The sequence below is a fragment of the Astyanax mexicanus genome, chromosome 1 (genome assembly GCF_023375975.1).
Source record: "Astyanax mexicanus isolate ESR-SI-001 chromosome 1, AstMex3_surface, whole genome shotgun sequence".
NCBI lineage: Eukaryota > Metazoa > Chordata > Actinopteri > Characiformes > Acestrorhamphidae > Astyanax > Astyanax mexicanus.
Window position 1 is genome coordinate 130380260 of NC_064408.1, and position 13569 is coordinate 130393828.

At 41.6% G+C, this 13569-nt stretch overlaps 1 protein-coding gene and 1 long non-coding RNA gene across 8 annotated transcripts in view; both read right to left on the bottom strand.

Moving 5' to 3' along the window:
• Positions 1-1256: 1256 nt before the first annotated feature.
• slc4a7 (solute carrier family 4 member 7) overlaps positions 1257-13569 on the bottom strand; it is a 75205-nt gene continuing 62892 nt past the window's right edge. For 4 of the 5 annotated variants that reach the window (XM_049468776.1, XM_049468793.1, XM_022662403.2 and 1 more), the window contains 8 exons: positions 13130-13291; positions 11720-11971; positions 11034-11102; positions 10752-10925; positions 9148-9279; positions 7299-7381; positions 6161-6268; positions 1257-5681 (listed from right to left, as the gene is read on the bottom strand). In XM_049468776.1, coding sequence (XP_049324733.1) covers positions 5618-5681; positions 6161-6268; positions 7299-7381; positions 9148-9279; positions 10752-10925; positions 11034-11102; positions 11720-11971; positions 13130-13291 — 1044 coding nt within the window. In that variant the 3' untranslated portion in view covers positions 1257-5617. The remainder of the gene's footprint in view (positions 5682-6160; positions 6269-7298; positions 7382-9147; positions 9280-10751; positions 10926-11033; positions 11103-11719; positions 11972-13129; positions 13292-13569) is intronic. The other variant, XM_049468786.1, reaches the window with a different exon arrangement.
• Positions 6358-7186, bottom strand: LOC125785746 (uncharacterized). 3 transcript variants are annotated; one of them, XR_007428092.1, is made up of 3 exons: positions 6966-7186; positions 6707-6793; positions 6358-6573 (listed from the first exon to the last, which is right to left on the bottom strand). It is a non-coding gene; the product is annotated as an uncharacterized LOC125785746 (long non-coding RNA). The 3 variants fall into 3 exon arrangements; XR_007428089.1 differs by lacking the exon at positions 6707-6793 and adding an exon at positions 6794-6835; XR_007428093.1 differs by lacking the exon at positions 6707-6793 and adding an exon at positions 6794-6879.

Sequence of the window (13569 nt, forward strand, 5' to 3'; positions counted from 1 at the left end):
TAGCTAGCTTGCCGCTAACGTTATTGTGTTAGTTAGCTTACCACTGGCCTTAGTTTTCTCCCTGGAAAGGCTGCTAGTTCTCCGGTAATCTTAGTTCTCTTTGCAATGAAATAGCTAACTCGTCGCTAAAGTTAGCATGTGTTTTCCCACCAGCATTAAATTCTTGGCGGTAAGAAGTAGGCTTCATAAGATTTATATTCCATATATTTTACACCAAGTTTATTTTCCATTATAGCGCAGTTGAAGTTGTGTCAGAAATAATGTATTTAGAAATATTACGAGATGAGAGCACAAACTCATATTTAGCAGTGGGAAACTGGGATTTTTAGATAAGCCCCTAGTTTCCCACTTGGAGGTGTATCAGTAACAAGAGATCAATAAATTGATGGAGACACTTCTGTTATTGCTACAACACTACAATACTTGCAGGTTGTTATTAGCTAACCAATAAAATTACTAGCATAAAGTGAAAAAACTTAAGTCTAGTATAATTTACAGGTCTAATGGGATAAAACATCACTCACCTAATGCAAGTCTTACTCACTTCTTACTCTTTGAATAGATAAAATGAACAAATGATAACAGACCAAAAGTATAATCAAAAGTATTTTCCCCAATGGCGTCCATTTTCACCCGACCAAAACACACTCACACGCATGGCAAGTCAAAATTACAACCTTCAACCTCATAAGTAGGAATTTCTGAGGATGAGTTGAAAGGAGAATTATTCTCTAAATCATTTTTATTCCAGTAAAAAGGAGTCATGCCATCACAGGAACGCTGCTGGTTTCGTTTCAATTACTTGTCAATAATAATAACATTTATTACAGATAATTTCCCCATTCGCCAGTTTTTTTTTTTCGGTTCTTTTTTATTAAACAAATTACTTCACAGTTTTCGTTAAACGAAGTTAAAGACTTTTGTTGTAGTTAAACATGATAAAAAGTTCTGATCTTTGATGAATAGCACACCTCCGCTACGCTATGTGGACTATGTGTATATATATATATATATATGTCTATGTTATTTTCAGTACAGTGATGGCGGCGCTTGGAGCTGAAGCTAGTAGTGTTATAGGATGTAAACAGTGTTTTTTAATAATCTTCTTCTGCACTTTAAGTTATTAACGCCTCGTTTTAAATGTCAGGGCTCTCCGGATTCTAGTAAGGAGGTGTGGAGCTACTTTACAGGGGTTCAATAACTTTCGCACTCAGATACAGTGTATAATAGTGTAGACAGACAGTCAGAGTCTAGAGTTTTTGTGCTGAATATATTTCTCTTTATTGCTTTTTGACACAAAAATTACAAAAAATAGTTTCTCCACAATTTCCTCTGTCTAAACATTAATAATATTAATATTAATACATGTCCACTGTGTCTAAAGTGAAGCTGATCTGATCAGTCCAATTAACCAATCAATTAATTAATCATTCAATTAATTACTTAATCAATTAGACTCATCCAATCAGAGCGCTGGGACCGCCCCAGGCCCGGCAGGTGAGGATATACAGCACTTTAAACACGACGACAGCAATACTTGTTCCGAGTCCTCGCGGGAAGAGACGCTACGACCTACAGGACCCTCAGACGAGGCCGAAAAACATAAAATTAATCATATTAATAATAATAATAATAATATCCTTCACAGCGACTATTCCTCTCTCTCCTAACCGTTAAATACAGACTCATCTCTACACAATAATTTAATTTATTAGTTGAAAAAAGGCTGACTGTACATCTCTAACTTTACAAAACTACAGATAATAAAAGTAGAAACTAAGAAGCTGATCATATCCGGGGTTTTATATAAATATCAGGCACAAAAACCCATTTTATTACCGTTAATTTCAGCATTTAAAAAAGACATTCATGTACAGAGTAAAGCTGCAGACTGAAGAAAGGCTTGTTTGGCGTAAAGAAGAAAGACCTGTTCCTGAGATACTAAACCAGCGGTCAGCGATATCCCACAATCCCCCAGACATCCAGCCTGAAGCGTAGGGGGCGCTCTATAATGCTCTATAATGTTCATATGATCCACAACACGCTCATTCTGACAGACTGTAATACACTACAGGAAGTGTAGGGGGTGCTCTATAATGCTCTATAATGTTCATATGATCCACAACACGCTCATTCTGACAGACTGTAATACACTACAGGAAGCGTAGGGGGCGCTCTATAATGCTCTATAATGTTCATATGATCTACAACACGCTCATTCTGACAGACTGTAATACACTACAGGAAGTGTAGGGGGTGCTCTATAATGCTCTATAATGTTCATATGATCTACAACACGCTCATTCTGACAGACTGTAATACACTACAGGAAGTGTAGGGGGTGCTCTATAATGCTCTATAATGTTCATATGATCCACACGCTCATTCTGACAGACTGTAATACACTACAGGAAGTGTAGGGGGTGCTCTATAATGCTCTATAATGTTCATATGATCCACAACACGCTCATTCTGACAGACTGTAATACACTACAGGAAGCGTAGGGGACGCTCTATAATGTTTATATGATCCACACACATTATAGAATAAAGATTACAGAGCATTATAGCGCATTATAGAGCACCCCCCTACACTTTGTGTACTATTTAAGTCTGTCAGAATGAGCGTGTTGTGGATCATATAAGCATTATAGAGCATTATAGAGCGCCCCCTATGCACTACAGGTAGGTGGATGTCCAGGTGTTGGGTTGCTGACCGCTGTTCTAAGTGGATTGATTAAATACCGTGGTATTTACGGTGTTATAGTACAGCGTTCAGGGTCTAACGTGTTTTGTTTTAAGTACCTAAAGTGCAACACATTACAGAAAATCATCAACAGTCAATAAACCAGAAGTTATATATGTGTCTGTCCAACGGCACTGCAGATTTAACTGGAATTAACTGGATTTAACTGGTTCCTGTGGCTTTTCTTTGTGGCACTGACCTGATAAACAGATAGTAAAATGAAAATGAAGCCTCAAAAGTACAAATTTTGGCATTTTTCCCTCAAAAAACTAAAAAAATCAACAGCATTAAAGGACTGAAGGCACAGTTTTTACTGAAATTAACTAAAATAACCAGACAAAACATGACTCGCATCTTTAGCACTGAAGCTAAACGACTAAACCATCTTCTGATTCTAGTGTTTATTAAGGTGGTGCAGACTTGTGGGTGTGGCCAGAGACACTATTAACAAACATCGAAATTTCAAACTATTACAATGTTTATATTTTAAATTCTGTATTAATTGTCAAAACTCACAGAATTTATTTTATTTTTTTAGTTCAGCTTAGTAAAGATTGGTGTCAGAAGTGGTTCATTTAGTGTTGTGTTTAAACCCCGCCCACTTGATCAGAGCAGGGTTGTACTCTCTTTATATCTCTTTATATCTCTCTTTTCTGATTGGATAAAAAGTTAACGGTTTATGCGATCTTATAAAATATGATAGTGTGTGTTATTTATCCAATATATTGAATTTTAACCCATAAAAAATGTGATTAATATTGCATCACCAAGAGAGTGTGACCAATACACAAAACAGATGAAATATTACATATGAATTATTAATGCCCTTCAACAGAAAAGGACCAATCAGTTTACTGGTTGCACAGTGGAGAAGCCCTGATGTGGAGATCTGCGCAGGTGCAGCATCCTAACCATTTACTATTTAGTGAATTATTACTGAGCCAACTGCTACAAACTGTTAATGGGCATTTTATCAGAGATTGAATTTATGTTTTTAAAAATGTAAATCTGACCTCAGTTTACAGTATTTTGGTGTCTCTATGTACAAAAAGAGATAAAAGGCTGGTCTTCTACGAATAAAACCAGATTGTGTACCAATAATACCAATAACGACACCTAAATACATAAAACAGCCTAACTTTATCTCATAAATCTGCAACTTTTACAGGAGAAGGACAATTCATTTCTATTGGTCCACTCTATCAGATTCTAATAAAATATAAAAACTCAAGTTCCAGATACACATTTTGAAGATCAGGGAAAGTTTAGAGTCAAACTGCCCTCTAAACCACGCCCACAGCTCAGCATCACCTTCATAAACAGGGATCGGGTGCAGTTCGAGTGATTACTGACTCTACTGTAGCGTTAGCGTTAGCATTAGCGTAGCCTAGCTAAAGCCCGAACACGTCTCAGCTGAGGGTTTTAAGGCTGGTTTATATTCCTGCGTCGAGTCAAAGTGTACACAGTAGCATTTAAACCGGTAATTAATATCAGAAGTGCGAAGGCGGGATTAGGGTGTTAAGTGGACCAATCACAGCTGCTGCAGTCTGCGATGTCCTGATGCATTGCTACGTTTCTGGGTATGCGTGAGATACTGTGTAGGATAGAAGCTACAGTGTAGGGTGTGCGGCTACAGTGAAGAATACGTGTAGAATATGTACAGGCTACAGAGTTGGGTGCACAGCTACAATATTGTGTTGGGTGCACAGCTACAGTGTTAGGTACGTAGCTGCGCTGTTGGGTATGCAGCTATTACACGTGGTGCACAGCTCCTACATTGGGTGTGAAGCTACGGCATTGGGTTGGGTGTTGGGAACACAGTTACGTTGCTGGCTACACAAATACCCAAAGGTTTGGGTGCACAGCTATGGCTTTAAGTGCACAACTACAGAATAGGTTAAGGATCTACAGTGTTGGGTAAACAGCTACGATGCAGGAGGCGCAGTTATGTGTTGAGTGTAAAGCTACGGCGTTGGGTGCACAGCAACGTTGTTTGGTACATGCACAGCTATGGCGTTGGGTATATACAGTTACGACATTGGGTGAAGAGTCATGATGTTTGGTGCGTAGCTATGGTGTTGGGTATATACAGCTATGGTGTTGGGTGAACAGTCATGGTGTTTGGTACGTAGCTATTGTGTTGGGTATATACAGCTATGGTGTTTGGTGAAGAGTTATGGTGCTTGGTACGTAGCTACGGCGTTGGGTATATACAGCTATGGTGTCGGATGTTGGGTATATATACAGCTACGGCATTGATTTGGCACAGTTTTGACGCAGAAACGTAAATCAGCCTTAAACACTAAATACAAGATCACAGGAGAAAAGAGTAAACTGGATTTTTCACAATGAAATAAACCGCTTTTACACTGTTTCCTATTAGAATTCGCTTCACAATTACAGTCAGCCTAGAGTTTAAAACACATTTAAAAAAATTAATAAATAATAACCATAAGAATAATAAGAATAATAAAAAACAAACTATTTATAGTTGTATTTGTTTTGACACTGGTTGTGAAGGAGGCGGAGCCTCTCTGTGTTTATTTAATTTGTGAAATACTCGGCTCTGCGGAATCCGTACCGTAACAAACATCAGCAGAAAGAAACAAAAAATTCAGATCAAAATAAATATAACCACAGTGTGAACAGAGCGCTGCTAAAATAAACCGGGCAGAGCTCCAGCTCACACAATAAAAGTCCTCTTTAAAACCGGATCCGCAGGGAGGACTTTTATTCCGTAGACCTGAACTCTCCCCCTCTGCTAAAACAATAAGAACTGAAGTGGATTATAATAAAAGTGAAAGTGGAGCAGGTGTGAACGCAGTCTGCAGGTCCTCCGGTCCACCAGGGGGCGCTCTCTCCATCCCACTATCATAACGACGTCTCCGTATCCATACACTTCTCTCCATCCTCCCCCTCCACCCTGATCTTAACACTGAGAGAGAGAGAGAGAGAGAGAGAGGGAGAGAGACAGAGAGAGGGAGAGAGAGAGCATTATACGTATTTATAAGCACAAACATGCAGTAACAAAAAATGAGAAAGAAGGACAATGACGATGAGGGAGATGAACGTGACAAAGAAGAAGATAAAGATGCTCAAGGAAGGAAGGATGAAGATGAAGGAGTGGATGATCAAGATGAGGAAAAGTGGGATGATGAAGATTAAATGAGGATGATGTAGATGATGAAGATAAAGATGAGGTTGGTATGGATAAGGATGAAGAGAATGATGATGAAGATGGCGAGAAAATATGAGGATGAAGATATATATTAGGATGATGAGGATGAGGAAGATAAAGAGGATGAAGGTTAGAGGAGGATGAGGAAGATAAAGAGGATGATGTTGAGGATGATGAAGGTTAGAGGAGGATGATGAAGAGGAGGATGAGGATGATGAAGGTTAGAGGGGCGGTACCTGGCGTTGGGTTTCAGGGTTTTGGAACAGTCTGGTTTTTTGGATACAGATTTCCACACTGAGGTTTTGGCCATTTCATCACTTATATTAACCACAGACGGGTCACAACTGCGGAGTCACAACACAACACACGTCAGCACACGTGACCTCACACGCACTCTCACAACACAACACACGTCAGCACACGTGACCTCACACGCACTCTCAGAACACAACACACGTCAGCACACGTGACCTCACACGCACTCTCACAACACAACACACGTCAGCACACGTGACCTCACACGCACTCTCAGAACACAATACGTCAGCACACGTAACCTCACAAGCGCACTCTCACAACACAACACACGTCAGCACACGTAACCTCACACGCGCACTCTCACAACACAAAACACGTCAGCACACGTAACCTCACATGCGCACTCTCACAACACAACACACGTCAGCACACGTGACCTCACGCGCACTCTCACAACACAATACGTCAGCACACGTAACCTTACACGCGCACTCTCACAACACAAACACGTCAGCACACGTGACCTCACACGCACTCTCAGAACACAATATGTCAGCACACGTAACCTTACACGCGCACTCTCACAACACAAACACGTCAGCACACGTGACCTCACACGCACTCTCAGAACACAATACGTCAGCACACATAACCTCACACGCACTCTCAGAACACAATACAAGTCAGCACACGTAACCTCACACGCACTCTCACAACAACACACGTCAGCACACGTGACCTCACACGCACTCTCAGAACACAACAAACGTCAGCACACGTAACCTCACACGCGCACTCTCACAACACAACACACGTCAGCACACGTGACCTCACACGCACTCTCAGAACACAACACGTCAGCACACGTAACCTCACACGCGGCCTGGCACACGCACACTCACATGCACCCTGGCACACGCGGACAGAGTAATTCATATTGGACTACTGTACAGATACAGCAGATAGAGACTGGATAGACTGGATTAATCCTGTATGTATTACTTTAACCTGCTGTATCGGTACAGTAATCCAGTATGTAGATACAGCAGATAGAGATCAGAGTAATTCATACTGGATTAATCCTGTATGTGGAGTGGAGGGAGGAGATGATCTAACCTGTCTTTGAGAGATTTGATACTCAGGAGATTTTCTCCATCATACTCCAGACTCTGCTCAGCGTGCAGCATCCGCTCGGCCTCCTGGGAAATAAATACATAAATAAACAGTTAATTAATCTCGTTAACAAGTTCGACCCCGCCTTCTGCCCTTCCATCACTCTTTTACAGAGCCTGGTGATGTATTACACTTCACTACTTTATTTACTCTATACACTACTTTACTTTAATTACTTTATATTTATACTGAAATAAGGATTAAATCTTTCAGGGTATTGAGTGTGGAATATGGAGCTACACTTGTAGTTATTTCCTCCATTAAAACTCAGAGTTAAACTCAGTTCATTGCAATATTTTCATTTATAAAGCATCACAAGCACCTTGAGATATTATAATACAGTAATAAACTCTACTCTGCATTGCCAAAGCCAATTTAAAGTTCATTATCGATATTAACTTTTCTAGTTTTCACGGAATTTAATAGCACAGTTTTTGTACAGCTGACGTTTTTCAGCTCCAATGTTTCCCATAGGAATCCATTCCATCTTGTTCGCAAACTTCTGTCAAAAATCTCCAACGGCTCTACAGTTAAAAATCGTTTAGCTACAACCACTAAATTCTGTATTCGATATGTTAGCAGCAACCACCTAGCCACCTAACCAATTAGCAACACCTTAGCAACCACCTGTAATTCCTTAGCAACTGCCTAGCACCCACTTAGCAACAACCTAGGATTCCATATCAACTGCCTACAGAAGCAGCTTAGCAACCATTTTTATTTTTCAGCGTAATTAAAGGGTAAAGACCTTAATCATTAAATCTATTAAACATTAAATATTTTAATTGTTTTTTTATAATATTTATATATATATATATATATATATATATATATATATTTTTTTTTTTTTATGGTTGTACCATTCAGCACTTTGTTAAAATGTGCTATTATTATAATTATTAATAATGTTACTATTATTGTTGTTGTTTCTACAATTTTTTTATTCTTATATAAAATAAATAACAGTATAATAAGTGTGCATGAACATGTGAGACAGAGCAGATACTGCAACTGAACTGTGTGCCAAATCAATAAGATCAAAAGTCCACTCTTAGCCAACACAGTGTGTGTGTGTGTGTGTGTCCAGTGTTTTTTAATTATTTGCTGCCCTCTAAAGCTAACAGACCCTCAGTGGGCGGGGCAGATGAAGGCAAAGAGGCAGAGCGCAATATGGTTTGGTGACAAAAACATATAATATATATATATATATATATATATATATATATACATAGAAATATAGAATATATAAAATACATAATATAATTCTAATAATATGCGCTGGATAAAAGTGTTTCTATGATGAATTCCACACACCACCCAATATATGCTCTACATAATTAAAACACACTTATGGTAGACAGGATGAGACAAAACAAGACAATACAACAAGAGAAAGAGACAAGACGTCAGGGAAAGAAAAGGGGAGGAAAACGCAAGAAAAGACAAGACAACAAGGAAAAGAACCGTAAAGAAAGACAAAACAAGCCAAGTCAAGAAAAGGAAAGACAAGACAAGACAAGACAAGAAAAGGCAAGACAATAAAACAAAAGACAAGACAAGGAAAGACAAGACAAAGCAAGGTAAGAAAAAGAAAGACACAAAAAGATAAAACAAGACAGGAAAATGCAAGACAAGACCAGACCAAAAAGGCAAGGCAAGAAAAGGAAAGGAGAGAAAACAAAAGACAAGACATGACAAGACAACACAAAGCAAGGCAAGGAAAGGAAAAATAAAACAAGAAAAGACAAGGTAAGACAAGTCAAGACATGAATATTAAAGATAAATCACTCACTTCTTTCTCTTTCTTCTTCTTGTCGTCCTCTTTCTTCTTCTTGCTCTCAGGCATCAGATCATCCAGCCAGCTCAGCTCTCGCTTCATAAAACAGAAATCCAGAAGCTTCCTCACGAAAACCAGAGCTAGAACCTACAGAACCAGAACCCGGAGAACCCAATCAGAACATTCAGACATTAATAAACTGCACCTCCCCACACTGCAGCTCCTTGCACTGCATCTCCCTGCACTGCATCCCCCAACACTGCAGCTCCCCGCACTGCATCCCCCCACAGTGCAGCTCCCAACACTGCAGCTCCCCGCACTGCATCTCCTCACACTGCAACTCCCCGCACTGCATCTCCCCGCACTGCATCTCCCCGCACTGCAGCTCCCCGCACTGCACCTCCTCACACTGCATCTCCCCGCACTGCATCTCCCCGCACTGCATCTCCCCGCACTGCAGCTCCCCGCACTGCACCTCCTCATACTGCACCTCCCCACACTGCATCTCCCCGCATTGCATCCCCCCACAGTGCAGCTCCCAACACTGCAGCTCCCCGCACTGCAGCTCCCCGCACTGCATCTCCTCACACTGCATCCCCCCCGCACTGCATCCCCCCCGCACTGCATCCCCTCGCACTGCATCCCCTCGCACTGCATCCCCTCGCACTGCATCCCCTCGCACTGCACCTCCCCGCACTGCACCTCCCCGCACTGCACCTCCCCGCACTGCAACTGCTTTTGGTTGAGTAACTGTCTCTACTGTACAGAGAAGAGCTTTATACTAGATTTTAGAGCAGCATTGCTGTGAGGATTAGATCACACTCACAGCAAAAAAGCACACACGCCACAAAAGCAAAAGCGTGAATGAGGTCAGGATGTTGGCGTTAGGGGCGTGTACACAGTGTTACGGGGTGGTGTATGAGGTGTGTGTGGTTTGTAATGTTACAGGGTTGTTAAGGGGTTGTGTGTTGTTACAGGGTGGTTTATGTGGTGTTACAGAGTAGTGTGGGGTTTGTGATGTAACAGGGTAGTTTGGGGGTTATGTGTTGTTACAGGGTGGTGTATGTGGTGTTACGAGGTTCTGTATTGTTATATGTAATGTTACAGGGTGGTGTATGTGGCGTTACAGGGTGGTGTATGTGGCGTTACAAAGTAGTGTGGGGTATGTGTGTTGTTACAGGGTGGTTTATGTGGTGTTACGGGGTAATGTGGGATTTGTGATGTTACAGGGTAGTTTGAGGTTTATTTGGTGTTACAGGGTAGTTTATGTGGTGTTACGGGGTGGTTTATGTGGTGTTACATGTAGTGTGGGGTGATTGTGATGTTACGGGCTGGTTGACGTGGCGTTACAGGGTGGTGTGGGCTAATTGTGATGTTAAGGGGTAGTTTATGTGTTATGTGTACGGGGTAGTGTGAGTATATGTGGTGTTACAGGTTGGTATATGTGGTGTTACGGGGTGGTTTATGTGGTGTTAAGGGCTGGTTTAAGTGGTGTTACAGGGTGGTGTGGGGTAATTGTGGCGTTACGGGGTGGTTTATTTGGTGTTACGGGGTGGTTTAAGTGGTGTTACGGGGTGGTTTAAGTGGTGTTACGGGGTGGTTTATGTGATGTTATTCACCATCATGGGGAAGACGACAGCAGCAGCAGAAACCTTGATGACCCACAGCAGGACGAGGCAGGTGAGCTGGACGATGGTGAAAACGTGAACTTTCCACAGCGGGACGTAGCGCAGGTAGATCAGATCCGGCTGGTGTTTAGCCGGCATCCCGAACAGCTTTATCCGGTCAAAGAACTACATACAGATCACAATATATGTATTAATAATGATAATAAATTAATGAATGAATAAATAATTAATATGCATATATGTAAATTATTAATCAGTGTTTCGCATGTTTACCTGGATGCCTCTGAGAGAGGACACGCCCATATAGAGGAACACTCCGTACAGAACAGGCATCGGGATAAACTGGAGCACAAAACCACCCGGATCAATTAATACATAATAATAATAATAATAATAATAATAATAATAATAATAATAATAATAATAATACATGAATACATAAAATAACAGTATACATATGTGACAACATGCATCATGATACAGGCGTTACGGTTTAATATATCATAACGTAATGTGATTGTTTAAATTATTTTTTTATAACTATAATTTATATTATTTATTATTTATTTATTTATTTATTATTAATCTGAATAAAAGAAATGTTTACTTTTTATCCAATCAGAACAGAGGGATCTACAACACTTCTTCTGAACCACTTCTGACACCAATCTTTAAATTTAAACTAGCAATTAAAAACCATGACAAAATATTGCGATAATGTGATATCACGATTTTCGTGCAACCCTAATTAGCAATATATTTCTGATCACACTGTATTTACTTACAGATTATTAAAACTACAAACATTAATATTACTAATAGATTAAATCAGCTAAATACAATGGAAATACAATTTTTTAACCGTAAACCAAGTCTCCCCACCTGCAGGGGGAGCCAATCAGCACACAGCACATCTCTTACTTAATACAGTGTTAATATGAGAGGGGGAGTGGCCTGACCTTCAGGACGGAGGTCATGAAGACGGACAGGCCCATGAGGACGAAGATCATGAGTCCGGTGACTCGTTGCTCCCGGATACCGAGGAATTTGGGCTGTTCTCCGGGGGCGGAGCATTCCGACTCCACCTTCAGACTGTTTACGTGGGAGATGGAGAGGACGGTCGCCGCGACGAACCACGGCAACCCCATCACCGAGCACACGCCCAGCATCACCGCCACCACCAGCAGGTCCAGGTGATACCCACAGCCTTTCTGCAGGGGGAGGAGCCGTTACTCACCTGTCTGTCTCTCAGTCTCCATATGTCTGTCTCTCAGTCTCTGTCTGTCTGTCTCTCTTTTTACTCTCAGTATCGTTCTGTCTATCTCTCTCTGGATCAGCCAGTCAATAAGATGTGTCTCTTTATCTGTCTGTCTCGCCATCTCTATGTCTTTTCTGTCTATCCACCTGTTGCCCTGTTGATTCCTTCTGTCTGTCTCTTCAGTTCTGGCTGTAGCTCTAATGCTGTCTCTATCCAACTGTCTCTGTCTCTCTGTCCCTTCCAGTTTCTTTATCTCTAGCCAGCTGTAGTCTCTGTGTCTTCATCTCAGCCTGTCTTTCAGTCTCCATGTGTCTGTCTCTCTGTTTACTCTCAGTGTCGTTCTGTCCAATTTTCTATGTATCAGCCTGTCGTTTGTCTCTTTGGATGTGTCTTAATCCATCTGTCTTTTTGTCTCTTTTTCTGTTTCACTGTATCTGTCTGTCTCTTCATCTCTATATATCTGCCTGTCTGTTTGTCCACCTGTTCCCCTGTTGATCCTTCTGTCTGTCTCTCCATTTCTGGCTGCAGGTCCGCTGCTGTCTCTAACCAACTTTCTCCCTGTCTGTCTCTCTGTCCCTTCCAGTTTCTTTATCTGTAGCCAGCTGTTTCTCGGACTTCTCATCTCTGCCTTATCTGTCGGTCTCTCAGTCTCTGTCTGTTTGTCTCTGTTTCCATCTGTCGGTCTCTTCGTTACTGCCTGTTTCTCAGTTTCTATCTGTCTGTCTCTCAGTCTCCGTCTCTCTGCCATCTGTCTCTTTGTCTCTGCCTGTTTCTCAGTCTCTATCTGTCTCCGTCTGTCGGTTTCTTTGCCTCTACATCTCTGTCTTGTCTGTCCCTAGTTCCCCATTTGTCTGTCTCTGCCTGTCTGTCTGAATCTATGTGTCTCTCTGTCTCTGCCTGTCTTTTATTATCCATCTGCCTGTCCCTCTGACTCTTCATCTCTGCCTTGTCTGCCTCTTCGTCTCTGTCCGTCTGTCAGTCTCCATCTGTCTTTCTCTCAGTCTCTTCATCTCTGTCTGTCTCTCTGTCTCTCTGTGTGTGCATGTGTACAGTGTGTGTGTGTTTGTGTGTACAGTGTGTGTTTGCAGTGTGCAGTGTGTGTGTGTGAGACCTTGAGTTTGTGCTCTTTGCGGTTGATGATGACGGCGGTGATCTGCTGGTCCATGAAGATGAGGATGGTACAGAGCAGAGCGGGAATCGCCGCGGCGAACAGCGTCCAGGTGGGGTTACTGCCCAGCGGAGACATCAGCCAGCCCCGCCCTTTAGTGGTGGGCTGAGGAACACACACACGAACACACACGAACACACACGAACACACACAAACACACACAAACACACACAAACACACACAAACACACACAAACACACACAAACACACAAACGTTTTTAAGAACATACAAATTGTACAGTATTTTGGTGGTATCTAGACTGGGTTTCTGTGGTATCTAGACTGGGTTTCTGTGGTATCTAGACTGGGTTTCTGTGTTATTGAGACTGGGTTTCTGTGGTATCTAGACTGGGTTTCTGTGTTATTGAGACTGGGTTTCTGTG